General features: G+C 49.5%; 1 protein-coding gene across 13 annotated transcripts in view; it reads left to right on the forward strand.

Moving 5' to 3' along the window:
- The first annotated feature begins 2417 nt into the window (after positions 1 to 2417).
- Positions 2418 to 27264, forward strand: part of DNAI2 (dynein axonemal intermediate chain 2) — a 41622-nt gene continuing 16775 nt past the window's right edge. For 4 of the 13 annotated variants that reach the window (XM_003813352.5, XM_034942816.3, XM_024926160.4 and 1 more), the window contains exons 1-6: positions 2418 to 3328; positions 10801 to 10994; positions 14346 to 14507; positions 16260 to 16381; positions 18924 to 19066; positions 20350 to 20463. In XM_003813352.5, coding sequence (XP_003813400.1) covers positions 10812 to 10994; positions 14346 to 14507; positions 16260 to 16381; positions 18924 to 19066; positions 20350 to 20463 — 724 coding nt within the window. In that variant the 5' untranslated portion in view covers positions 2418 to 3328; positions 10801 to 10811. Of the gene's footprint in view, positions 3861 to 10800; positions 10995 to 14345; positions 14508 to 16259; positions 16382 to 18923; positions 19067 to 20349; positions 20464 to 27264 lie in introns of all 13 variants that reach the window. The other 9 variants (XM_055101460.2, XM_055101466.2, XM_055101458.2 and 6 more) reach the window with 7 other exon arrangements.

Here is a 27264-nt window from a genome sequence, read left to right on the forward strand (position 1 = left end):
ACATAGGCTGGGTGCAGTGGCTCACACCTGTAATCCCAGCACTTTGGGAGGCCAAGGCAGGAGGATCGCTTGAGCCTAGGAGTTGGAGACCAGCTTGGGCAACATAGGGATGACACAGGGCAGGTAAGGCCCAAATTGAGGCTTAGCCCAGGAGGGTTCTTGGCTTTGCCCAGGAAAGAATTCAAGGGTGAGCCAGTGGCAGAGGAAAACTGCTTGATTGAGGTGGCAGTGCTACAGCTCATGACTGCTCCTGCAGAGCAGGGCTACCTGTAGGCAGTGTGCAGAGACTAGCAGCCCAGAAGCAGTTTTGCAGTCATATTTATGCCCATTTTTAATTACATGCAAATTAAGAGGTGGATCATGCAGACATTTCTAGAAAAAGGGTGGTAACATTCAGGTCATTGGGTCATTGCCATGGAAGGGGTGGATAACTTCCAGGTGTTGCCATGGCAATGGTAAATTGACATGGCACACTGGTGGGCGTGTCTTATGGAGAGCTGCTTCCGCCTCTTCCCTATTTTCGCTAGCCCTCAGTCTGGTCTGGTGTCTGAGCCCTGCCTCCAGAATCAAGTCCTGCCTCTTACCTGTGGCTACAAAAAATGAAAAAAATTAGCCGAGCATGGGTATGTGCACCTGTGTTCCCAGCTACTTGGGAGGCTGAGGAGGGGGGCTCGCTTGAGCCCTGGAGGTTGAGGCTGCAGTGAGCCATGATTACAGCACTGTACCCCAGCCTGGGTGACAGAGCGAGACCAAAAAGCAATGTGAATGAACTTAATACCACTGAACTATACACTGAAAAATGGTTAAGATGGTAAATTTTATGTGTAGTTCACCACGCACACAAAAATTGGGACTAAAGGGGGACACAGCAGTGGAACGGGTTGTGGCAATGCCTGGGGATGTCCAGGGCCAGGGGCGGCTCTCAGCAAAGAATTTCTGCTGCCAATTATGCTGTGATTGGGTGAAGATCTGAGAGGCACCACAATTGTTTTCAAACTAGGTCCTTGTGAATACTTCTAATTATATGACCTCATGCCGAGGCGGCCGGCCAAGGGGTGACTGTTTGGCCAGTGAACAGAGCTGCCCTCTGTGGTCGGTGGCCTGCAGCCTTCTGGGTGAGGGTGGGGGTGGGGAGCCTGTACTAAATTGTTGGATAATATGGTAAAGATGGCTGCAGTTTCCTTTCAACTTTTCCTATTTCCCCTTCTAACCCACTTTGCCACCCACAAAATAATGTGTCTTCAGAGAGCCCTCGGCTTCCCAGGGCTGGAGGTGGAGTGGAAAGGGTTGCATTATGATTGCAACCCCAGCCAGCCACTGCCTCATCATGGAGTGGATCGTTTCCTATTCTTGGAGACTTTGGGTCTGATTCACCTCTGACCACACAAAGCCATTTCAATGCGGCTTTCAGGAGCAACTCCACCCAGCCCCTGTCAGGACCCTCAGCACCCACCCCTAAGAGTTCTTTGTCCCGAGAAACTGGTGCGAGCCAGAACGGATCAGGAGAGGTTGGTGGCAGCAGTCATTTAGGTGCTTGTCTTTGGTTAGTGCAGCCCTGCAAGGTGCCGTCTCATTGGGAATTTCCTTGCACCTGCCCCACTAAAGGCAGGTGGGTAGTGGTGACAACACATATATGGAGAAGTTGGGAAGTGGGAGAGAAACGTTTGCTTCCTTCCTGTCCTTTCACAGATCCCAAACCCGCTGAGGGCTTCCCATGGAAAGCTGTCTGGGCCCCTCAGCCTGCCTCTCTTGGGACCCCCCACAGACTGGCCCTGGCTGACCTTTGCAAATACCTCTCTCATTTTTCCCCTGCAGGGACTCTCAACCCCAGCCAGACTGATCCACCCACCATCCTCGCAAAATGCCTTTCTTCCATGACGACTGCCCCTTCCTTCCTTGCTCACGCCATGCCCTCCCCCAATCTGGAACACCCTCCCCACTCCTCTTCCCTGCAACTCATAACCATTTTTCAAGGCCCAGTTCCAACCCCAATCCCACTTCTTGGATGACGCCCTCCTCTTCTGTCCCAGTCCAAATTTCCGATGTCAGCGTCTGAACTCGGGATAACCTCATTCCCCGAGCTGCCGCTCATTCAGGCAGCAGTAGCTCTGGACGGGGGCTGGACACGCCCCCGTGTTGTCTCTCACTTAATCCTCCCCATTATCTAATAAGCACCGCCACTGTCCTGCCACTTTGCAGATGAGGATAGCTGAGTCTTAGAAAAGGAAAGGAACTTGCCCAGGGCCATGAGATTAGTAGGTAGCCAATCTGGGATTCAAATTCATTTTTTTCTAGCCCCAAATTCCCTTGTTTTAATTTACATGATCTCAATTGCCTTAACTCCCTGAGAAACATGACTCGTTTCATTCATTCATTCAACCATTCATTCAATGAACACAGTACATTTCGTGCCAACCACCCAGCTAAGCTGTAAAAATCCCCAGCTTTGCCGGGCGCGGTAGCTCACGCCTGTAATCCCAGCACTTTGGGAGGCCGAGGCAGGCGGATCACGAGGTCAGGAGATCGAGACCATCCTGGCTAACACGGAGAAACCCCGTCTCTACTAAAAATACAAAAAATTAGCTGGGCGTAGTGGCGGGCGCCTGCTGTAGTCCCAGCTACTCGGGAGGCTGAGGCAGGAGAATGGTGTGAACTCGGGAGGCGGAGCTTGCAGTGAGCCGAGATCGTGCCACTGCACTCCAGCCTGGGCGACAGAGCGAGACTCCGTCTCAAAAAAAAAAAAAAATTCCCCACCTTCTACTCCCAAGGAGTTTCCATTCTGGTGGTGCAGGAAGATGTCTTTATTACACAAAGTGGAGGAAGGATGGTAGCAGAGGGGAGGGCAGGGTTTTAATTCCCACTGAATGGATGCGGAAACTGAAGGAAGGCAGGACAACACAGTCGGCCAAGATGGTAAGCAGAGCCCGCCATCACCACCCAGGGATCAGGGCTTCCCAAGCACTGACTATTCCTCCTTGCATTTTCTGGGTGCCTTGCTCGATGCAAATGCATACAAACGTAGGCTTGGATAAGCGCCTTGGCAACGCCCCTACAAATATTCATGATCATTACTGGTATGTTACCAACTTATTGGTTAATTCTTCTCCTAACTCGGGAGACCTCCAAAAAGAAAAGGGACGGCCTGCACTTCCGACGTGGCAGGAAAGGAGTCACGTGCTCCGGGGTCCTTCCGCGTCGCCCTGCGCGTCCGGAGCCAGGCCGGGGTTGCCAAGCAACCGGTAAACGCCGCCGTTTGAGGAGCACCGGAGCCGCGACCGTGGATTGGACGCTTCCCCAGAGACCCAGAAGCAGAAGGAGCGGACCCAGGGTAAGGGGCGGGCGCCAGGAGGACGTCGGAGGCTAAAGACTAGAGTGGAGAGTGACAGGGAGAGACTTACAGGGTAATAAGCACCAAGAGTGCCAAAAATTCCTCTTGGAGGGCTTCCTTCTGGGATAGCTCTACCAGATGGTGGCTGCCAGGACTAGAGCTCCTAGTGCCCTCTTCCCCTTAGTCCTCGCTGCCCTGGATCCGCCCCAAGTCGCAGGACCCTGCAGCCTCTGTACACCCTGCCTCATACCCTCCTACCCACTCAGGTCCTGATACAGTCCTTGTCCTGGAGTGGACTGGAGACCTCTGAAGGATTTACAGCTGAATGGATGGAAAAAAAAAAAAAAAAACAGCCTCCGGCTAGGGTGATGGGAAGATGGGCCCTTTAAGAGGAGAGCTTTCTGCTCAGGATAGAAGGATGTAAATTAACAGTATTGCACACCTGCTAGGTGGCAGGTGTTTTAAGTGCTTTCTTTCATTTCTTCCTCAACCTGGGAGCTGGCGTTCTCGTGTGATCGAGGTCATACAGTTGGTGAGTTCCTCCGAAGCATGTGCAGTTCCTCCTTCCTGCTCAAGGTCAAGGTTTACCACATTCTCTTGAACCACAGAAGTGCGTCTTCTCCCAGCTTTCAGACCCTATGTGTTTTCCTCTCGAATCCTTGGTTTCAAATCCTTTGCTTGTTTGTCACGGTCAGCAGAGGAGGAACAGGGGAGAGAGTTGTAGAGAGAAGCCTGGTAGGCGTTGGTATCACAGTCACTAACGCAGCAGGTGACAGGAGTCTTGGGCCCCTTCTATGTGCCAGTCCCTGGGGACGGGAGTGAATAAAAGACCACAGTCTTTCCGTCAAGGAGACCACAAGGTAGTTGTGAGGGCAGGTAGTCACTGACCCCCATCGGTCCCCAATTCTGGGGACCTCTTCCCAACTCGTCCTGCCCTCAACCTTCACTTTCCTTGGGGGGCTCAGCCATGCTTAGTGCTATCCTGGGGGAAAATAAATGGGGGCTCTCTAGGGAGGTCTGCCTCTTTTGAGGGTAGAGTGAGTCCCTCAGGACCCCGGAATTCCAGAAGGTGCACAAGGACATAAGAAAGAGAAGGAAAGCTGGGTGCGGTTTTCACGCCTGTAATCCCAGTGCTTTGAGAGGCCCAGGAGGATGGATCACTTGAGGTCAAGAGTTTAAGACCAGCCTGCCCAACATGGTGAAACCCCATCTTTACTAAAAATACAAAAATTCTGGCCAGGTGCAGTGGCTCACGCCTGTAGTCCCAGCTACTCGGCAGGTGGAGGCAGAAGAATTGCTTAAACCTGGGAGGTGGAGGTTGCAGTGAGCTGAGATCAGGCCACTGCACTCCAGCCTAGGTGACAGACTGAGACTCCGTCTCAAAAAAAAAAAAAAAAAAAATAGCCAAGTGTGGTGGCATGCACCGGTAGTCTCAGCTACTCAGGAGACTGAGGCACAAGAATCGCTTGAACTTGGGAGGCAGAGGTTGGAGTGAGCCAATATCACACCACTGCACTCCAGCCTGGGTGACAGAGCAACACTGTCCCAAAAACAACAACAACAAAGAAAGAGGGAAGGAAGTCCTCTCCTGCCAGGTGCCATGCAGGGCCCACCAGTCGCAGGAACCCAGTAGGGGCTGTACCAGGGACCAAGAAGAAGAGGAAAATATTCTCATCTCCTTATTCCACTAGGGAGTTCAATGTGGAGGGCTGACCTTCCAGCTTGCCTCCTTCCCAGTCTCCCACGCTGACACTCCTCCTCCCCATCACTCCCTTGGCCTCCCTCCCAGCTTGGAAAACACACTTTCCTTTAAGCCACCGGAGGTTCTCTCCAGGAATTACTTTGCTCATTCTCACTGCACAAGACGAGTTTTGTTTTTATAGTGAGTGAAGGTTCCCATCTGACTGCCTCCCCGGGGATGCGGGAGACGCCTGAATCTTTGATGTCTGGACCACAGCGTCCCTGATTCTGCGTGTCCCTGTGTTTGAGACTCACAGTGGTGTTCTTCATGCCTCTGGGACTCTAGGTTCCCACGGGGGGAGGATCTCCCCCCGAAACTCCAGAGGGCAGTGACACTGCTCCCGTCCCCGCTCTGTCACCCCATGCAGACACTCCTGCTCAGGCCTTGCTTGGGGAAGCCCACCCTCTAGCACTAGTCTCACAAGAGGTTGGGGGAGACCTCCTGAGATGCCCTTTGCTGACCTTGCTATTCATCTGTGTGCCCTGCTAGCTTGTGAGAAGAGCTTGCTCTGGGTCTTTGAATGGGTTGTCTTCCCGTCACCAGGCCAGTCTTTAAATGTCCCCTCTGTCTGCCTCCAGACACAAGACAATGCCTCTGTTCTCACTCGGGGCTTGGCCTTGGGAAACACCAAGAAGGAAAGCAAAGCTGTTAAAAATCTGATCTGGGCTAAAGAGGCTATTTCTGTCTTCCTGGAGTTTCCTCATTCTCTTCAATCTCCTTGTGTCCCCTAGGAGCCAGCTGGCTTGCAGCAATTTCTTTTAAAAGTCAGAGACAGGCAGCCCTAATTGCCTGAGTCCTGCAGCCCCATGTGGGAGGCACAGTTGCTTCACACTGTGTTGGCAAAGGGGAGGATGCCACGGGATTCGCATGCTTTTTCACAAGGCCGTAGCTTTGTCCATGTGGTAAAAGCACATTGGGGCACCCCGCTACAATCTGGGCTTCTCATCCCACCCTGTGCCCTCTAAGCCATTGCTCCCACCCAGGAAAGAGAATTTCCGAACTACAAGAAAGAGAAGAAAACAAGGCTGGGTGCGGTGGCTCATGCCTGTAATCCCAGCACTTTGGGAGGCCGAGGTGGGCGGATCACTTGAGAACAGGAGTTCAAGAACAGCCTGGCCAACATGCTGAAACCCTGTCTCTACTAAAAATACAAAAATTAGCCGCGAATGGTGGCATGTGCCTGTAATCCCAGCTACGGGAGGCTGAGGCAGGAGAATCGCTTGCACCCGGGAGACGGAGTTTGCAATGAGCCTAGATCTTGCCACTGCACTCCAGCCTGGACGACAGAGCAAGAATCCATCTCAAAAAAAAAAAAAGAAAAAAGAAAAAAAGAAAGAAAATGCCACTTTCTGCAACAGTCTGGTTAAGGTTGAGTTGCTCTGGGGCTAGGAGTGGGATGGGGTGGTACTGTCTTCAAGACACAATGTATATGGATGCAAAGGGTTAACCTTCCTACCCTCCTTCTCCCCACCTGCTGCCCCAGCTGCTCCAGGGCCCAAGTTCCCCCTGGCACATGCTTCTAGGGGCACACAGCTCCTGCCCTGCCTCTCAGGGGCCAGCGGCCAGGACCCACTGGTCTGGTGCCTTGTAGCCCTGGAGGCAGGAGAGGGTAGGTTAGACACAGGTCTGGTAGTCATGTTCACCTAGGGTGATTGTGAAAAACACGAATTGCTAGGCCCTGCCCCAGGCATCTAGTTCAGCATTTGCAGGAGAGAGGCCTGGGAGTCTGTGTATTTTTAAGGAAGATCCCAGGTTTCAGAAACGCTGGTTGAGAGATTAAGGTCCCTCACTTTAAATCAATGGTCCTCAAACTTGGCTACACATGGAATTGCCTGGAGAATTAAAGAAAAAAAGCATATACTGATGAGAGATTCTGAGGTAGTTGTTCTGGGGTTCAAACAGCATTGTGATTTCACAAAGCCCTGCAGGTGTTTCTAAATGTGCAGTCAGGACTAACAATCACTGCTTTAGAGCCAGACATGCCTGGTGGTTCTGCCTGAACTGAAGAACTGTGACCTTCGGCCCTGTATTAATACTTCATCTCTCCAGGCCTCAGTTTCTTCATCTCGAAAATGGGCTCATGCCTATTATCCCAGCACTTTGGGAGGCTGAGGCAGGAGGATCACTTGAGCCCAGGAGTTTGAGACAAGCCTGGGCAACATAGTGAGACCCTCAACTCTACAAAAAAAAAAAACAATTAGTCTGATGTGGTAGTGTCTGCCTGTGGTCCCAGTTACTCAGAAGGCTGAGGTGGGAGGATTGCTTGAGCCTGGGAGGTTGAGGCTGCAGCAAGCCGTGTTCATGCCACTGCACTCCAGCCTGGATGACAGAGCAAGACACTGTCTCATAAAAAGAAATGTTAGTGAGAATTGTGATCACTCTTTGGGAGTGGTGCTGGGCATGCAGGAAGCACGCCTGGAAACTGTTGTTCATAGTGCTTGCAACCTGGTCAGTCTTTACATATTCTGGATGCAAGTTCTTTATCAAATAGATAATTTGCAGATATTTTATCCAAGTCTGTGGCTTCTCTTTTTGTTAACGTTGTTGTCCGGGCATGGTGGCGCACACCTGTAATCCCAGCTACTCTGGAGGCTGAAGCAGGAGAACCACTTGAACGCAGGAGGCGGAGGTTGCAGTGAGCAGATATGCCACTCCACTCCAGCATGGGTAACAAAATGAGATTCCATCTCAAAAAAAAAAGAAAGAAAAGAAAAGAAAGAATGAATAAGACCTACTATTTGATAGGACAACAAGGTGACAACAGTCAGCAATAACTTAATTGTACATTTAAAAATAACTAACAGGCCGGGCGCGGTGGCTCACGCCTGTAATCCCAGCATTTTGGGAGGCCGAGGTGGGCGGATCACGAGGTCAGGAGATCGAGACCATCCTGGCTAACACGGTGAAACCCCATCTCTACTAAAAATACAAAAAATTAGCTGGGCGTGGTGGTGGGCACCTGTAGTCCCAGCTACTTGGGAGGCTGAGGCAGAAGAATGGCGTGAACCCGGGAGGCGGAGCTTGCAGTGAGCTGAGATCGCGCCACTGCACTCCAGCCTGGGTGACAGAGGGAGACTCCGTCTCAAAAAAAATAAATAAATAAAATTAACTAACAAAGGATAAATTCTTGAGGGGATGGATACCCCATTCTCCATGATGTGACTATTAATATCTAGTATTTGATAGCACAACAGGGTGACTATAGTCAAAATAATTTAATTATACATTTAAAAATAGCTGAAAGAGTATAATTGGATTGTTTGTAACACAAAGGATAAATGCTTGAGGGGATGGATGGATACCCCATTTCCCATGATTGTATATTGTATATTGCATGCCTATAGCAAAACATCTCCTGTGCCCCATAAATATATACACCTACTATGTAACCACAAAAATTAAAAATTAAAAATTAAAAAAAAATAGCAAAACCTGCTCACAGGCAAACCTGCTCACGTAATCCTGTTTTTGAGATAGAGTCTTGCTCTGTCATCCAGGCTGGAGTGCAGTGGCACAATCTCGACTCACTGCAACGTCTACCTTCCAGGTTTAAGCGATTCTCCTACCTCAGCCTCCTGAGTAGCTGTGATTACAGGCACGTGCCACCATGCCTGGATAATTTTTTGTATTTTTAGTAGAGATGGGTTTTCGCCATGTTGGCCAGGCTGGTCTTGAACTCCTGACCTCAAGTGATCCACCGGCCTCGGCCACCCAAAGTGCTGGGATTATAGGCATGAGCCACAATGCCTGGCCTAATCTCTTGGGCGTTGAAAGGCCTTTGGTTGTAAATCTACCAAGGCAAGCTCTCCTTCAGTTTATCTTCCTCCCACCAGCACCAGCCACTCATCCACATCTTTTGTCCTAAGGCTCTGTGCAACCCCAGGAGCCTTGCACAGATCCTCAATCTGAGCCCCTGGAAACTTGCTATCAAAGGCACAATTTCTGAAAGTCCAGGTGGCTGGCAGACGGAAATCTCTGCTAACTCCATGGTGTGATATGGCAGGTACACAGGTCAAAGGGCCAACCACTGAACTCACTGAGCAAGCCCTCAGACCCAGTGGAGTCTAGTGATGTCATGGAGGAGTCAGAAAGGTCAAGGGCAATATGTGGGAATGGCCCAGCCCATTGCATTTTTACAACTTCTAATCAGCATCAGTGAGAAACCCTTCCTTGCGTGGCCTGTGAACCCCGCCTCTGATGCTGCTGGAGCACTTTCATTTCACTTCTCAGCATCCTGTGGGTGTGTCAGGTCTCAGAAAGACTAAGTGGCCCTGCCCAGGTCACGCAGCTGGTGACGGCAGGCCCAGAAGTTGAAATCAGGGCCGAGCCCAGCCCACTTCCCAATTCCCTGCTGTGTCCCATGACCAGTAGCACGCGTCAGAGGCTTTCCCAAAAGCCTCCATGTCCCGCCTGTTGGGGAAGCCCCTGGCTTTCTCTCTGTCTGGGGTTGACTCTCAGCTCTGTCCTGGTTGGAGGGAAGAGATTTCCAGGATGGTACCCAGACAGTGGTGGAGGCCAGAGTCTGGCAACCAACGAGCCTTTTGGACAATTGGGTGGGGAGTTGGGTCATTGGGTTGGAGAGGAGGGGTTCAAGAAGAGGCCCAGGGGTCTCAAATCTGTGTCCTGTGTGTTTCATGCCCAGCATGGCAGGGAATTTAGTCCAACATCATCACCATCAATATTTCCTCCTGCCCTGTCAATAAACACTGATTCAGTAAAAACTGTATTGTACCACGTGCGACGGCTCATACCTGTAATCCCAGCACTTTGGGAGGCTGAGGCAGGTGGATCACTTGAGCCCAGAAGTTCAAGACCAGCCTGGGTAAAATGGCGAGACCCCATCTCTACAAAACAATACAAAACTTAGCCAGGCATGGTACTGCACACGTGTGGTCCCGGCTACTTGGGAGGCTGAGGTGGGAGGATCACTTGAGCCCAGGGGTTGAGGCTGCAGTGAGCTGTGAGCACACCATTGCACTCCAGCCTGGGTGACAGTACAAGCCTTTGTCTCAAAAAAAAAAAAAAAAAAAAACCCTAAAAACAAAAGATGAAAACTGTATCATTTGGTGGGTAAGAGCTTTGGAATGGGGACAGACCAGCTGCAGCATGCATTAGCTATAGGACCTTGGGCAAGTCACTGACGGCATCTAAGCATCAAATGCCTTCAAAGAAAATGGTGATTTTTTTTATTTATTTATTTTGAGACAGAGTCTTGCTCTGTCACCCATGCTGGAGTGCAATGGTGTGATCTCGGCTCACTGCAACCTTCTCCTCCCGGGTTCAAGCGATTCTCCCACCTCAGCCTCCCGAGTAGCTGGGATTACAGGTGTGCACCACCATGCCCGGCTAATTTTTGTATTTTTGCAGAGATGGGGTTTCACCATGTTGGCCAGGCTGGTCTTGAACTCCTGACCTCAGGTGATCCACCTGGCTTGGCCTCCCAATGTGCTGGGATTACAGTTGTCAGCTACCGTGCCTGGCCAAAATTTTTATTGCCCTCCTCAGAGAGCAACTGCAATAACTAAACAGGGTAATGCTTAGCATATAGTCGGCACTCAGGATTTTTTTTTAATGCGGATGCAGCTTCTGGACAAATTCCTAGGATCTCCCCACCACCCCTTGCTTCCTGCCCCAACCAGATTGAGAACCTGGAGCTGTCCTAGCGGGACCTGTGGAGATAGGGAAGGGGCCGGTGGGGTCCCTCACCCCACACCCTCCCTCTGCCCCCCAGCAGCCGGCACCATGGAGATTGTGTACGTGTACGTCAAGAAGCGCAGCGAGTTCGGGAAGCAGTGCAATTTCTCGGACCGCCAGGCCGAGCTGAACATCGACATCATGCCCAACCCTGAGCTGGCTGAGCAGTTCGTAGAGCGGAACCCAGTGGACACGGGCATCCAGTGCTCGATCAGCATGTCGGAACACGAGGTGGGTCCCTGCCCCAAGGGCCCTGGCCTGTCAGGTGTGGCCAGGCAGGGCGGCCAGCTGGGGCCGGTGAGTGGTTCTGTGGGTCCTTGTCCACCTGAAAGCCAGTTAGAGTAGACCAAATGCAGATGCTGGAAGTGAGGGCAGAGGCTCCCCCTGAGTTCCACGCAGTGCTCAGGGTCAGAGGAAGACCCAGCACCAGCCTTCCTCGAGCCAGGGGAGTGCAAATCACAATGTTCCCTCTCCCAAGAGCTCTTGTTTCACCTCGAAGACACTTACCAGAGTTGTTTTGGATGTTTGGTGTAGCTGGGAGGCATTTTTTTTTAAAACAGGTTCTCACTCTATCACCCAGGAGTGCAGTGGTACAAACTCGACTCACTGCAACCTTCGTTTCCTGAATTCAACAGATCCTCCCACCTCAGCCTCCCTGGTAGCTGGGACTACAGGTGTGCACCACCACGCCTGGCTAATTTTTGCAATTCTTGTAGAGATGAGGTTTTGCCATGTTGCCCAGGCTGGTCTCAAGCTCCTGGGCCCAAGTAGTCCTCCCGCCTTGGCCTCCCAAAGTGCTGGGAATACAGGCATGAGCCACTGTGCCCAGCGTGGGAGAGATATTCTGAGGGAGCAGAGATTCATATCTACAGGCAACTACCCAGCTTGAGAAAAGGGAAGTGTCCCACAGAAAGTTCCGGCCAGAGGGGCCTCCACGATAAGAGAACTTATCTTGAGGGTTGTGATCATGTGTTCAGAGGCCAAAGAGTTCCCTGTCTCTGTGAACTAAGTGATTCACCCTAATTAGGTCAACAACTGCTGAGATAAAATGATAACCAAATCACTTGATTTGGCCAAAACACGTTCAACAGTCAGGTGGGTGTAGGTGGTTTCAGTGACTCACAGTTCAAATGAATTAGGTGCTTCTCTCCCAGGACCAACTGCTCCCCCGGGGATGAGAAGGACTGTGGCCGTGGTGTAGCCAATAAGCAGAATGGCCGCTATGTGGGCCACACCCTGGGGGCCCTCCTGTCGTTTCCAGCAGCTCTGCCTTTTCCAGACTTGTTTTGTTTTGTTTTGTTTTAACCTTTCCTATGGTGCTGATCCAGATTTTACCTTTTGTGAGAGCTGGCTTAGAAATGGAAAGGAGATGGGAGTGACTTCATGAGGATGGGGTTTCCATCCTGGGTGATGTAAGAGTTTTGGAACTAGGTGGGGTTGATGGTTGCACAGCACTGTGTATAATAACGCTGCTGCAGTGTATGCTTTAAAGTGGTTATGTGGTAAATTTTATGTTACATGTATTTTACCACAATTTCTTAAAAACAGGAAGGGCGGCTGGGCGCGGTGGCTCACGCCTGTAATCCCAGCACTTTGGGAGGCCGAGGCGGGCGGATCACGAGGTCAGGAGATCGAGACCATCCTGGCTAACACGGTGAAACCCCGTCTCTACTAAAAATACAAAAAATTAGCTGGGCGTGATGGCGGGCGCCTGTAGTCCCAGCTACTCGGGAGGCTGAGGCAGGAGAATGGCGTGAACCCGGGAGGCGGAGCTTGCAGTGAGCCGAGATCGCGCCACTGCACTCCAGCCTGGGCGACAGAGCGAGACTCCGTCTCAAAAAAAAAAAAAAAAACAGGAAGGGCTGGGTGTGCTGGCTCAAGCCTGTAATCCCAGTACTTTGGGAGACCAAGGTGGGAGGATGCTTGAGGCCACGAGTTTGAGACCAACCTGGGCAACATAGTGAGACTTCATTTCTACACTTTTTTTTTTTTTTTAATTACCAAGTTGTGGTGGCTCCCACCTGTGGTCCCAGTTACTTGGGAGGTGGAGGCGGGCGGATTGCTTATGCCCTGGAGTTCACGGCAGCAGTGAGCTGTGATTGCACCACTGCACTCCAGCTTGGGCAACAGAATGAGACCCTGTCTCTAAAAATAAATAACTAAATAACTAAATAAATAATTTTTAAAAAATAAAGTGAAAAGAAGGCAGAGGCAAGAGGATCACTTCAGCTCAGGAGTTTGACACCAGCCTGGGCAACATGGCGAAACACCGTCTCTACAGAAGAAAAACAAAAATTAGCCACGTGTGGTGGTACATGCCTGTAGTCCCAGCTACTTGGGAGTCTGAGGCTGGAGGATCCCTTCAGCCTGAGAAGTCAAAGCTGTACTGGCCAGGCGCAGTGGCTCATGCCTGTAATCCCAGCACTTCCAGAGGCTGAGGCCAGTGGATCACCTGAGGCCAGGAGTTCAAAACCAGCCTGGCCAACATGGTGAAACCCCGTCTCTACTAAAAATACAAAAATTAGCCGGCCATGATGGCGAGCACCTGTAATCCCAGCTACTGGGGAGGCTGAAGCAGGAGACTCACTTGAATCCAGGAGGCGAAGGTTGCAGTGAGCCGAGATTCCGCCATTGCATTCCAGCCTGGGCAACAAGAGCGAAACTCTGCTTCAAAAAAAAAAAAAAAAAGCTGTAGTGAGTCGAGATCATGCCACTGCACTCCAGCCTGGGCAACAGAGTGAGAGACCCTCTCTTAAAAAAAAAAAAAAAAAATGGAAAGAAAGGAAAGTGGCGACACCCACGTGTAAAACTGTCCTCCCTGCTGGAGAGGATAGGCAAAGCAAATCCAAACTTGGAGTTTTAACGTTCAATTTCTGTGACACTGACATTGTCAATGATAGGGTGGCATTGTTAATGATAGAGTGAAGAAAGGCTATTCACTTTTTCTTTTTTCTTTTTCTTTTTCTTTTTTTTGAGACGGAATCTCGCTCTGTCGCCCAGGCTGGAGTGTAGTGCTGTGATCTCGGCTCACTGCAACCTCTGCCTCCCAGGTTCAAGTGATTCTCCTGCCTCAGCCTCCCGAGTAACTGGGACTACAGGCACCCACCACCACACCCGGCTAATGTTTTGTATTTTCAGTAGAGACGGGGTTTCACCGTGTTAGCCAGGACGGTCTCGATCTCCTGACCTCGTGATCTGCTCGCCTCGGCCTCCCAAAGTGCTGGGATTACAGGTGTGAGCCACTGCACCCGGCCAATTATTCACCTTTTCTTTGGATTCTCACAGAGCAGATGCACAGGCTTCTCTGGTCCATTAGAATTCAGATAAGGTCAGAACAGGATTTTCATGACCACAGCTACCAGTTGCAAAGCTGCTTAGCTCCACAGGGTTGCGCTGTTGCAGCTACCTGTGCCCACCTGATCACCAGGAATTTCCTTGCCTGCATTTGAAAATACTGTGGCTCCGGCCAGGGCGCCTCAGCATCCAGCCCTGGGAGCCTGCGTGGGACCTGGCTTGCAGAAGTGGCCGAGGGTTTGGGAGTATACCAGGGTGACGTCTTCCCTCCTGCGGCTCTCTGTTTAGGCCAACTCAGAGCGGTTTGAGATGGAGACCCGGGGAGTTAACCATGTCGAGGGGGGCTGGCCCAAGGACGTGAACCCCCTGGAGCTGGAGCAGACCATCCGTTTCCGGAAGAAAGTGGAGAAAGATGAGAACTACGTTAACGCCATCATGCAGCTCGGCTCTGTAAGGCTTCCTCCTGCCCCAGCTACGAGAGCCCCATCCATCACTGCAGCTCCCCAAAGGATGCACTGCCCCAGCTGTGCCTGGCCATCGCTGTGAGGCTCGTGTGAATGCTGGGGGGAAGGGGACCAGCTGCTACCTCAAGGAGCCTTCTGTCTGGGAGCAGGCAGAGGTCCCAATCACAGACCAACAGGGAAGGCAGGGAGGTACAAGGGCTGACCGGGCATCAGGAGGAGTCTGACCTTGGGCAAAGGTGACTCCCAAAGTGCCCCACCCAGCAGCCAATAGGGATCATTCATTCATTTGACAAATTTGGACTGAACTTCAAGCCTCTGCCAGGCACAGTAGAGGTTGCAAAATGAATCTCATAATTGTTCTACATACTTGCCAGTGCAAAAAAAAATTGTTTTAAGGAAAAAGAAATTTAAAATTTAAATTAAAAGAAAAAGAATCTCTTATACATCCTGTCCCAAAGAGATTGCAGTCAATTGGAGGTCAAAGACAAACACAGAGACATCACCAGATAACATAAAAAGAAAGAAATGCTGAAAGAGAAGCATGACTTGTCCTTTGACTCCATGAGGAGGGAGGGTCAATCTCCTGCTGAAGGGATCAGGGAAGGCTTCCTGGAAGAAGTGGCAGGGCTTGGTTGTCCTTTGGTGGACATTTGCAATAAAGGGGAGGGCATTCTGGATGGAGGAACCAGCTGTCTGCAAGGACAGGAAGAAGGAGATGAGTGCCATATACACACACACATATATATATATAGAGAGAGAGAGAGAGAGAGAGATTAATAATTTTATTTGGGCTGGGCTTGGTGGCTCACACCTGTAATCCCAGCACTTTGGGAGGCCGAGGCAGGCAGATCACTCGAGCTCAGGAGTTTGAGACCAGCCTGGCCAACATAGCAAAACCCCATCTCTACTAAAAATACAAAAATTAGCCAGGTGTGGTGGCACATGCCTGTAGTCCCAGCTACTTAGGAGGCCGAGGCAGGAGAATTGCTTGAACCCGAGAGACGGAAGCTGCAGTGAGTCCAGATCGCACCCCTGCACTCTAACCTGGGCAGCAGAGCAAGACTGTGTCTCAATAATAATAATAATAATAATAATAATAATTTTGTTTGTCTAGCATGGTGTTCTTCAACCTTTTCTTCATTATTGGCCCTCATGTTTTTTCTAATGGCCTTCTGCCTCCATAAAATGTTTGTTGTTGTTGAGACAGAGTCTCATTCTGTTACCCAGGCTTGAGTGCAGTGGCGTGATCTTGGGTCTCTGCAATCTCCACCTCCCGGGTTCAAGCAATTCTCCTGCCTCAGCCTCCCAAGTAGCTGGGATTACAGGCGGCTGCCACCATGCCCAGCTAATTTTCTTTTGTATTTTTGGTAGGGATGGGGTTTTACCATGTTGGCCGGGCTGGTCTCAAACTCCTGACCTCAAGTGATCTGCCCGCTTCGGCCTCCCAAAGTGCTGGGATTACAGGCGTGAGCCACCGCACCCAGCCCATCAAATGTTAATGCTATAGACATACTGTATATCTGTTCATGCGCGGCATGTATTTCCATGCTTTGTACCTAAAAAGCAATATTATTTTCCCCCCCGGAACCAGTTGAAAATTCCTCCATTGAAAGCACATGGTTAGGTGGATGGGAAAAGCCCCTGGCTATGTCCCGTCCCTCCCAGACTCCATTGCAGGCCCGGGCAATCTGAAAGGACCTCCATTTACTGCGAAGAACTTCCAATGTGTCCCCCCTAGATCATGGAGCACTGCATCAAGCAGAACAATGCCATTGACATCTACGAAGAGTATTTCAACGACGAGGAGGCCGTGGAAGTGACGGAGGAGGACCCTTCAGCTAAAACCATCAATGTGTTCAGGTAGCGCCATAGCCAGGCAGGTGTCTGGCCACCCTCCGTCACCCCCATGCATGGGCGCCTCCAAAGGCAACTCCTTGCCATCGCTGCATGCCCTGGGTGCAGCACTGTCTGTGCTCTGAGCTTGATAAGTGACGTGGTGATAAGTCACCCAGCAGAGAAGTGGCCCTGCTCTGGGGGCGGGTCTGGTTGATGGAAAGGGACTACAGACTCCAGAGAAAGTGAAATTGCCCAGCTGCGTACAGGTGGGGCATGTTCCTGCAGGGCAGAGTAAGTACAAGTACCAAGCATGAGCAGCTAGCAGCACTGTGGGCACACAGGCCCCCGCCGCGGCCTGCACTCACACGAGTTTATCCATGAATTCCAGAGGATAGAAGTTTGACACCAGGGATTCATCCCACAGGTTTTGTGTGTGTGTGTGTGTGTGTGTGTGTGTGTGTGTGTGTGTGTGTGTGTGTGTGAAATCACCGCAGGTGTGGATATTCACTGCAGAGGGTGTGTGCCAGCCAAAGACTAGAACAAGCTAAGTCCATCCATAGGGGACTGGTTCTAGCAGTTCTGGCACACCCACACGACGGAATGCCATGCACCTGGTAAAGTGAGCGGGGCAGTCTGGGCGTGGTGGCTCACGCCTGTAATCCCAGCACTTTGGGAGGCCAAGGCGGGTGCATCACCTGAGGTCAGGAGTTCAAGACTAGCCTGGCCAACATGGCAAAACCCCGTCTCTACTAAAAATACAAAAATTAACTGGATGTGGTGGCACATGCCTGTAATCTCAGCTACTCAGGATGCTGAGGCAGGAGAATCACTTGAACCCGGGAGGCGGAGGTTGCAGTGAGCCGAGATCGCACCACTGCACTGCAGCCTGGGCAATACAGCAAGACTCTGTCTCAAAAAAAAAAAAAAAAAAAAAGCAGTGCAACTTCTTATGTGCTGATATGGAGTCATTTCCAGGATTCAGTATGTGAAAACCAAACCAAAACAAAGCCGGTGCAAAACAGGGTGTGCAGAGTGCCACTTTTTGTGGCAGTCCCCAACTTAAACCATTTTTTGTCTTTGCAAGGCTGCAAAAGCAATGCAAATCCAGGAGAAACCGTACTTCAAGTACCCATACAACCATTCTGTTTTCCACTCTCAGTACAGTATTCAGAAAATTACATGAGCTGTTCACCTCTTTATTATAAAATAAGCTTTGTGCTAGGTGATTTTGCCCAACTATAGGCTAATATAAGTGTTCTGAGCACATAGGCTGGACGAAGATGTGATGCTGGGTAGGTTAGGTGTATTCAATGCATTTTCAGCTCCTGATATTTCCAACTTACTATGGGTTTATCAGATGTAGCCAACATCATTAGATAAGGAGCATCTGTATATGTGTATAAATATATGCATATGTGTATGTGTGTATATATGTGTAGATGTATGTTTACATGCCTGATGTGAGGAGAACATCTGTGATTTTGGACTTCTGGCATCCGGAACTGTGATAGAATCAATTTCTGTTGTTTGAAGTCACACAGTTTGTGGGACCTCGTTGCAGCAGCCCCAGGAACAGAATACCCCATCCCAGAGCACCTTTGTAGGGTGTACAAAAGAAGCTGATAGGAAGGAGAGCTTGGGAACAGGGATGAGGAGAGGACTGGGGAAGAAGGACTCCTCGGCCTTGAAGTCTGGTGGAAGGAGTTGCAGAAAGTGGGTGGAAGTGAGAAAGACCATGCTCTGTGGCCTCGGTTTTGAACATGAAGAAAAAAGCAAGGCCATCCAATCAGATGAGTGGAGATGAGCAGGAGGCTGGAATAGAGCAGCGGGAGGTGCTGGGGAAATGTGGAGGGGAAGCCTGTGGACCTGGGGCAGGGATCAGACCTTGGGTCTGGGTGATGCAGGACTAGGGGTGTGAAAGGTGTTTGGGAAATCACTTGCCTCAGATCCCAACTCTGGGGAATTAATTTCACTACCACGACTGACTTAGGGGCCTGGGAAGTACCTAGCCCAGTCCCAGCACAGCAAGAAAGAACTCTTTTCTGAGGCAGGGCTGACTCATGGTGTGCAAGCAGGGCCAGTGGCTGTCAGCAAGGGGTGTGCAGGAGAGGGCATGGCGGGGCAGAGGCTGCCCTTCCTGTTGCCCTCCAGCCCTGCTGGGCTCTGACCTCGTATATGGACCACCCGAGCAGGATGATGCATTAGAAATCATCCGAGGGGCCGGGCGCCGTGGCTCATGCCTATAATCTTAGCACTTTGGGAGGCCCAGGTGGGCATATCATCTGAGGTCACGAGTTTGAGACCAGCCTAGGAAACATGGTAAAACCCTGTCTCTACTTAAAATACAAAAAGTAGCCAGGCGTGATGGTGTGCGCCTGTAATCGTAGCTACTCGGGAGGCTGAGGCAGGAGAATTGTTTGAACCCAGGAGGCAGAGGTTGCAGTGAGCCGAGATTATGCCACTGCCTGGGGGACAGAGCAAGACTCCATCTGACAAAAAAAAAAAAAAAGGGAGAAATTGGGGAGCCTCACATCCAGCCTTCTGCTCTCTTCCCTCTCCCCTGCAGGGACCCCCAGGAAATCAAGAGGGCTGCCACGCACCTCTCCTGGCACCCCGATGGCAACAGGAAGTTGGCAGTGGCATACTCCTGCTTGGATTTTCAGCGGGCACCTGTGGGCATGAGCAGCGATTCATACATCTGGGACCTAGGTGAGAAGCAGCAGGGTCCTGGTGGCCTGGGAGGGCTGAGGGCTGGGACCAGCACAAGCAGAGGAGTGGGAGGGAGGGGCAGGAAGTCACGGACACTCACGCGGTTGGTGCCTCAAGGGAAGGGCCCGCAGTCGAGGAGGAACCCGCTCTTCTCCTTCCTCCCTTGTCTGGTTTCAGGCAGAGCCAAGCAGAGTCAAATCAGAAGCAGGAAACCCCCACCAATTCCAGATTCTTAGTTCGAGGCATGAAGACCTGACCCCATGGTATCTCAATTCTTAGCTCCTAAGGAGCATATCAGGCCGGGCACGGTGGCCCATGCCTGTAATCCCAGCACTTTGGGAGGCCAAGGCAGGTGGATCACCTGAAGTCAGGAATTCAAGACCAGCCTGGCTAACATGATAAAACCCTGTCTCTACTAAAAATACAAAAATTAGTTGTGCTTGATGGTGGGTGCCTGTAATCCCAGCTACTTGGGAGACTGAAGCAGGAGAATCGCTTGAACCCAGGAGTCAGAGGTTGCAGTGAGCTGAGATCATGCCACTGCACTCCATCCTGGGCAACAGAGTGAGACTCTATCTCAACAGCAACAACAAGACAGAGTGCCCAGCAGACTGAGAAGGGACTCAAGGGGTGGCGGAATGGAACTTGTGCCTTTGTCCCATCTGTCCTGACACTTGCCTTTAATTCATGGCCTGCAGGGGCAGCTTGTCCATTTATTAGCACAAACCATTGTCTACAGAAGGGCTGGCAAGACACAGGCAGGGACAGGGTGGTGGTGGCTTCACGCTCTCCAGCTTCCCTTCGTTGTCAGCATTATTAAAATAAACATGTAGGTGCCAGGCAGAGAGCTAATGCCCGACATTCCAACAGCTCAGCGAGTTCTGGCAGCAGCCCCATGGGGTGGACTCCGTCATTATCTGCAGTCCACAGACCTGGTTGGAAGAAACCGGCAGAGAGTTGACTTTGTGTAAAAACTTTAGTATCAAAACCTCGTTTGACACCAAACCTAGGAACTGGACTAGAAATATAATTATCACACACATATGCACACCCCAATCCTGTTCACCAAAAATAAAAACCATCAGCAAAGCCCGTAGGGTCAAGAATGCCAGATTCTGGCCAAGGTGGACCAGGGGGTGCAGGCTGGGGAAAGACTGGAGGGGCTTCCAGGCTTCCCCCTCTGCCACCATGCCCCCGCTACCCACCCGCAGAAGGGGTGAAACTGGTTGATCCTGTCCTTTTCTTTCCGGGCCTGGTGGGGATAATTTTTTTGTGCTTTATAGAAAACCCCAACAAGCCTGAACTTGCTCTGAAGCCATCGTCTCCACTCGTGACGTTGGAGTTCAACCCCAAAGATTCCCACGTGCTCCTGGGTGGCTGCTACAATGGACAGATAGGTAAGGAGGGACCCAGGCTTTTTTTTTTTTTTTTTTTTTTTTTTTTTTTTAGATGGAATTTTGCTCTTGTTTCCCAGGCTGGAGTGTAGTGGTGCAATTTTGGCTCACTGCAACCTCCACCTCCTGGGTTCAAGTGATTCTCCTGCCTCAGCCTCCCGAGTCGCTGAGATTACAGGCGCCCACCACCACACCTGGCTATTTTTTTTGTTATTTTTAGTAGAGAGAGGGTTTCACCATGTTGGCCAGGCTGGTGTCGCACTCCTGACCTCAGGTGATTCACCCACCTGGGCCTCCCAAAGTGCTGGGATTACAGGTGTGGGCCACCACACCTGGCCGGGACCCAGGTTCATAGTCAGAGCCAATCCTGCTGCTGTAGGGCAGAGCCCACATGGCAGCCTGGGCTCGGCCATAGAAGACTAAGTGGGGTGAGGGCCTCCCATAGCTGACAAACTGCAGACACGGGTGAGGCAGGTTTGGCTGACACCTCAGCAGTGTCTCCTGTTACTACTGTAAGTCTAAAATTAGCTCAAAATAAACAGTTTTAAAAAACTATAGTTCAAGTAAAATCAGAGAATATTTGACTAGGGGCCGCCATAAAGGGATGATGAGAGCGTTGGGGAGCCCTATTTTGGGAGAGGTTTCTGGGAAACCTACATGCTAACGGATACGGGTAATACTGGCCTTATAGAATGAGTTGGGAAGTGATCCCTTCTGGAAGTTTGTGAAGAATTGATATTAATTTTTTTTTCTTTTGAGATGGAGTCTCACTCTGTCGCCCAGGCTGGAGTGCAGCGGTGCAGTCTCGGCTCACTGCAGCCTCCACCTCTCGGATTCAAGTGATTCTCCTGCCTCAGCCTCCTGAGTAGCTGGGACTACAGGCTCATGCCACCACGCCTGGCTAATTTTGTCTTTTTTCAGTAGAGTTAGGGTTTCACCATGTTGGCCAGACTTGTCTCAAATTCCTGACCTCAAGTGATCCTCCCTCCTTGGCCTTCCAAAGTACAGGGATTACCGGCGTGAGCCACCATGCCTGGTGGCTATTAATTCTTGAAATGTTTGGTAGAACTCATCAGTGAAGCCATCTGGTCCCTGGCTTTTCTTTATTGGAAGCTTAAAAGTTACAATTCAGTCCGTTTATTTGCTATAGATCCTCTTCACATTTTCTGTTTCTTCTTTAATTGCTTTTGGTAGTTTCTGTCTTTCTAGGAACTTTTCCATTTCATCAAGTTGTCTAGTTTGTTGACATTTAATTGTTCACAGTATTCCCTTATAATCATTTTCTTTTTCTTTTTTTTTTTTTTTTTTTGAGACAGAGTTTTACTCTGTTGCCCAGGCTGGAGTGCAGTGGTGTAATCACTGCTCATTGCAGCCTTAACCTCCTGGGCCCGAGCAATCCTTCCACCCCAGCCTCCCGAGTAGCTGAGACTACAGGCATGTGCCACCACACTCGGCTAATTTTTGTAGTTTTTGTAGTCACAAGGTTTCATCATGCTGCCCAAGCTGGTCTTAAACTCCTGGGCTCAAGGGATCCGCCTGCCTCGGCTGGCCTCCCAAAGTGCTGGGATGAACCACCACGCCTGGCCTGATTTCAGTCTTTTAAAATTTATTGAGACTTGTTTTATGGCCTAGCATATTGTCTATCCTGGAGAATGTTCCATGAGCACTTGAGAAGACTATATTCTGCTTATTGTCCGGTGTAGTTTTCCTTTTTTTTTTTTTTTGGGACGGAGTCTTGCTCTTTCGCCCAGGCTGGAGTGCAGTGGCATGATCTTGGCTCACTGCAAGCTCCGCCTCCTGGGTTCATGCCGTTCTCCTGCCTCAGCCTTCCGAGTAGCTGGGACTACAGGTGCCTGCCACCACGCTGGGCTAATTTTTTGTATTTTTTTTTTAGTAGAGACGGGGTTTCACCGTGTTAGCCAGGATGGTCTCGATCTCCTGACCTCGTGATCCGCCCGCCTCGGCCTCCCAAAGTGCTGGGATAACAGGCGTGAGCCACCACACCTGGCCTGTCCAGTGGAGTTTTCTATAGATGTCTGGGAGGTCTTGTCTATAGTGTTGGTCAAGACTTCTATTTCCTTGTTGATCTTTCACGTAGTAATTATGTCTATTATTTAAAGTAGGATACTGATGTCTGCCATTATTATTGTTGAATTGTCTATTTCTCCTGCAATTTTGTCAGGTTTTGCTTCCTGTATGTTAAGGCTATGTTATTAGGTACATGCACATGCTTATAATTGTTAAGTTTTCCTAGTGAATTAACCCTTTTATCAGTATATGATGTCTTTATTTGTCTCTAGTAGCATTTTTCATCTCAAAGTCTGTCTGTCTTTGAGATAAGCACTCTAGCCCTCTTTGGTTACCATTTGCATGGTATATCTTTCCCCATCCTTTTACTTTTAACCTGTTTGCCTCTTTGAATCTAAAGTATGTCTTGTAGCCAGGTGTGGTGACACGCACCTGTAATCCCAGCTACTTGGGAGGCTAAGGCACGAGAATCGCTTGAACCTGGGAAGCTGAGATTGCAGTGAGTCGAGATCATGCCACTGAACTCCAGCCTGGGTGACAGAGCGAGACTCCATCTCAAAAAAATAAAAATAAAATAAAAAATAAAGTATGTCTCTTGTAGATTACATGTAGCTGGCATACAAGTGAATCATAGTTTTGTTTTGTTTTGTTTTTGAGACAGAGTCTTACTCTGTCACCCAGGCTGGAGTGCAGTGGCGTGATCTCGGCTCACTGCAACCTCCGCCTCCTGGGTTCAAGCGATTCTCCTGCCTCAGCCTCCCGAGTAGCAGGGATTACAGGTGCATGCCAGCACGCCCAGCTAATTTTTGTAGTTTTGGAGAGATGAGGTTTTACCATGTTGGCCAGGCTGATCTCGAACTCCTGGCCTCAAGCGATATGCCCACCTCGGCCTCCCAAAGTGCTGGGATTACAGGCATGAGCCACCATGCCCAGCTTGGATCATGGTTTTTTCCTTTTAATCTATTCTATCTATCTCTGGTTTTAAGTGGAGAGTTTAATCTATTTACATTAATTTAATTACTGATAAAGTTTACATCTGCCATTTTGCTTTTTTTCCTATATGTCTTAAATCTTTTTGTTCTTTCTCCATAACTGCCTTCTTTTGTGCCACATATTTTCTAGTGTACCATTTTAATTCCCTTATCATTTCTTTTTTTTTTTTTCTTTTCTTTTTTTTTAGAGACAAGGTCTCACTCTGTCACCCAAGCTGGAGTGCAGTGCCGTGATCATAGCTCACTGCAGCCTCAAACTCCTGGGCTCAAGCAATCCCCCCACCTCAGCCTCCTGAGTGGTTGGGACAACAGGTGCACGTCACCACACTCAGCTACTTTTTTATTTTTTAATTTTTGTAGAGATAGGGTCTTGCTATGTTGCCCAGGCTGGTCTTGAACTCCTGGCCTCAGGCAATTCTCCCACCTTGGCCTCCCAAAGTGCTGGGATTTCAGGCGTGAGCCACCACACTCAACTTAAGCTGTTGATCTTATTGATGATCCTGTGTATGTGATGAGTCATTTTTCTCTTGCTGCTTTCAAGAGTCTCTGTCTTCAGCTTTGATTATCATGTTTCTAGGTATGGATATCTTTGAGTTTATCCCACTTGGAATTCATTGAGTTTCTTGGATGTGTAGATTATTTTTTTAAAAATCAAATATGGAATATTTGCAACCATTATTTATTCAAATATTCTTTCCTACCCTTTCTCTCTCTCCTCTCCTTCTGTGACTTCCATTATGTGTATGTTGGCATGCTTGATGGTGTCCCATAGGTCTTTAGACTCTGTTTTTCTTTGTTCTCTTTTCTTTCTATTCCTCAGACTACATAATCTCAATTGACCCATCTTCACGTTCAGTGATTCTTCTGCCTGCTCAAATATGCCATCCTGTAGCTTCTCTGCTATATTTTTATTTTGGTTAATGACTCCAGAATTTCTATTTTGTTCTTTCTTTTAAAAATAATTTCTGTCTCATTTGGATGTGGTGGCTCGTGCCTGGAATCCTAGCACTTTGGGAGGCTGAGGTGGGTGGATTACCTGAACTCAGGAGTTCAAGACCAGCATGGGCAACATGGTCAAACCCCATCTCTACTAAAAAAAAAAAAAAAAAAAATCAGCCAGGTGAGGTGGAGTGCACCTGCAATCTCAGCTACTTGGGAGGCTGAGGCAAGAGAATTGCTTGAACCCAGGAGGCAGAGGTTGCAGTAAGTTGAGATTGTGCCACTGCACTCCAGGCTGGGCAACAAAGCAAAACTCTGTCTTCAAAAATAATAATGATAATGATTTTTGTCTGTTTGTATCTTTTATTTGGTGAGAGATCATCTCATGCTTTTCTTTAGTTCTTTCGATGTGACTTCCTTTAGTTCTTTGAACATGTTTAGCATAGCTGATATGAGGCCTTTGTCTAGTTAGTCCAATATCTGGGCTTCTTGGGGACAATCTCTATTTATTGCTTTTTTATTCCTGTGTTTGGGCCATACATTTGTATTTCTTGGCATGTCTTATAATTCTTATAATTTTTTTATTAAAAACTATACTTTTTATATGATTTAATGTGGCAACTTTGCAGATCAGATTGACATACCTCCCAGAGTTTGTGTTGTTGCTGTTTGTTGTAGTTGTTCTTTGTTTCATTAATACATTTTCTTAGCTAGTTCTTGAAAGTCTGTATTCCCTGTCACGTGTGACCACTTATAGTCTCTGCTTAGCTTAGTGATTAGTTAATGATTGAACAAAGATTTCCTTAAGCATTTGTCACCAAAAAATCTCCCCTTCTCTGCTAAGGGGCTCTGTGTGCGTGTGTGGGCATGCCTTTACACTCAGCCAGGCAGTTGTCAACTCTGCCTTAGTGTCTGTGCAGAGATGAGGTCAGCCAGAGAGTTTAGGGCTTTATCGGCTTTCCTGAGCATGACGCAGCTCTGGGCGTGCACACAGCTCTATCCATGCTTGTGACCTTCTAGACTCCCAGGAATATGTCAGATCTTTTCAAAGCCCTGTGGACACATCATGCTTCAGCTTTTCCTTTTACTTATTTACTTTTGTTGTTTAAATGTAATAGAGGCTGAGCACAGTGGCTCACGTCTGTAATCCTAACACTTTGAGAAGCCGAGGCAGGAGGATCGCCTGCGTTCAGGAGTTTGAAACTAGCCTGTGCAGCATAGTGAGATCTTGTCTTTAAAGAGAGAGAGAGAGGAGAGAGAGAGAGAGAGAGAGAGAGGAAGGGGGAGGGAGGGAGGGAGAGAGAGAGAGAGAAAGAAAGAAAATAGGGACAGGGTCTTGCTATGTTGACCAGGTTGGTTGTGAACTCCTGGCCTCAAGCAGTCCTGCCTCAGCCTCCCAAAGTACAGGCGTGAGCCACTGTACTCGGCCCAGCTTTTCCTTTTAAGCTTTTTGGTAGGTCTATTCCTTTCCCCACCTGTTATCCACTGCCTCAGGAAGCTGCAAAGTTAGTCAGTTGCCTGCAATTACACCCTGATGAAAAGACTTTTCACACCAGGCAAAGGCTGAACCAAGTCAATTACAGCCAACCTTGCAAGAGGAGCCTTATCAGGGAACCACCAGACAGGTCAGATAATGACAGTTCTTTGGGCATGAGACTTGAAAGGAGCTCCAGCCTCATTCTGCTCCCTCTTGTGGCGCCAGGCTGCTGTTTTTCATCAGGAGTGCAGAATGTGAATTTTCAAGGCCACCACGGAACTGCAGAGTGTGCGATCTTAACTAGGGCAAGTGAAAATGCCACTGTTTTTACCAAGATTCTGCTGTTTTTCTTGAATAAACATTCTCCCGACTGCCCTAAGCCTCTGGCTAATTTCCAGAGTTCTGAAAAAGTTGATTCTGACCATTTTTGCCAGTTTTCTCACTGCTATTATGGAGGAGAGAATTTTTGGAGGTCCTTACTTCACGGATTTTGCTGATGGCACACCTGGGAAACTGATTTTTGTTTGTTTGTTTCTTTGAGACAGAGTCTCGCTGTGTCGCCTAGGCTGGAGTGCAGTGTCACGATCTTGGCTCACTGCAAGCTCTGCCTCCCGGGTTCATGCCATTCTCCTGCCTCAGCCTCCCGAGTAGCTGGGACTACAGGTGCCCGCCACCACGCCCAGCTAATGTTTTGTATTTTTCTTCTAGTAGAGACGGGGTTTCACTGTGTTAGCCAGGATGGTCTTGATCTCCTGACCTCGTGATCTGTCTGCCTCGGCCTCCCAAAGTGCTGGGATTACAGGCATGAGCCACCGCGCCCAGACTTTTTTTGTTTTTCTTTTCTTTCTTTGTTTTTTTTTTTGAGACAGAGTCTTGCTCTGTCACCCAGGCTGGAGTACAGTGGTGCGATCTCAGCTCACTGCCACCTCCACCTCCTGGGTTCAAGCAATCCTCCTGCCTCAGCCTCCCCAGTGGCTGGTGCACTACGCCTGGCTAATTTTAGTATTTTTAATAGAAACAGAGTTTTGCCATGTTGGCCAGGCTGGTCTCAAAGTCCTGGCCTCAAGTGATCCACCCACCTTGACCTCCCAAAGTGCCGGGATTACAGGCGTGAGCCACCAAGCCCAGCCCAAACTGCTTTTTTTTTTTTTTTTTAATCTCCAGTGAGATCAGAAGTCACCTGCCCGGATTGGCTCTGAATGTCCCTACCTGCTCTGTTCCCCTGAACCTGGAGTCGCCAGACACCCAACCCATGACTACACCCAGGCCAGTCTTGACCCTGGGCGTAAAAAGCATTCCCCACTCCTCCCTGCTCTGTATGTTCTTATACTTTTGCTGCTTCTTCGGGAGTGGGAGCCAGGATGGCTG

The sequence above is a fragment of the Pan paniscus genome, chromosome 19 (assembly GCF_029289425.2).
Source record: "Pan paniscus chromosome 19, NHGRI_mPanPan1-v2.0_pri, whole genome shotgun sequence".
Taxonomy (NCBI): domain Eukaryota; kingdom Metazoa; phylum Chordata; class Mammalia; order Primates; family Hominidae; genus Pan; species Pan paniscus.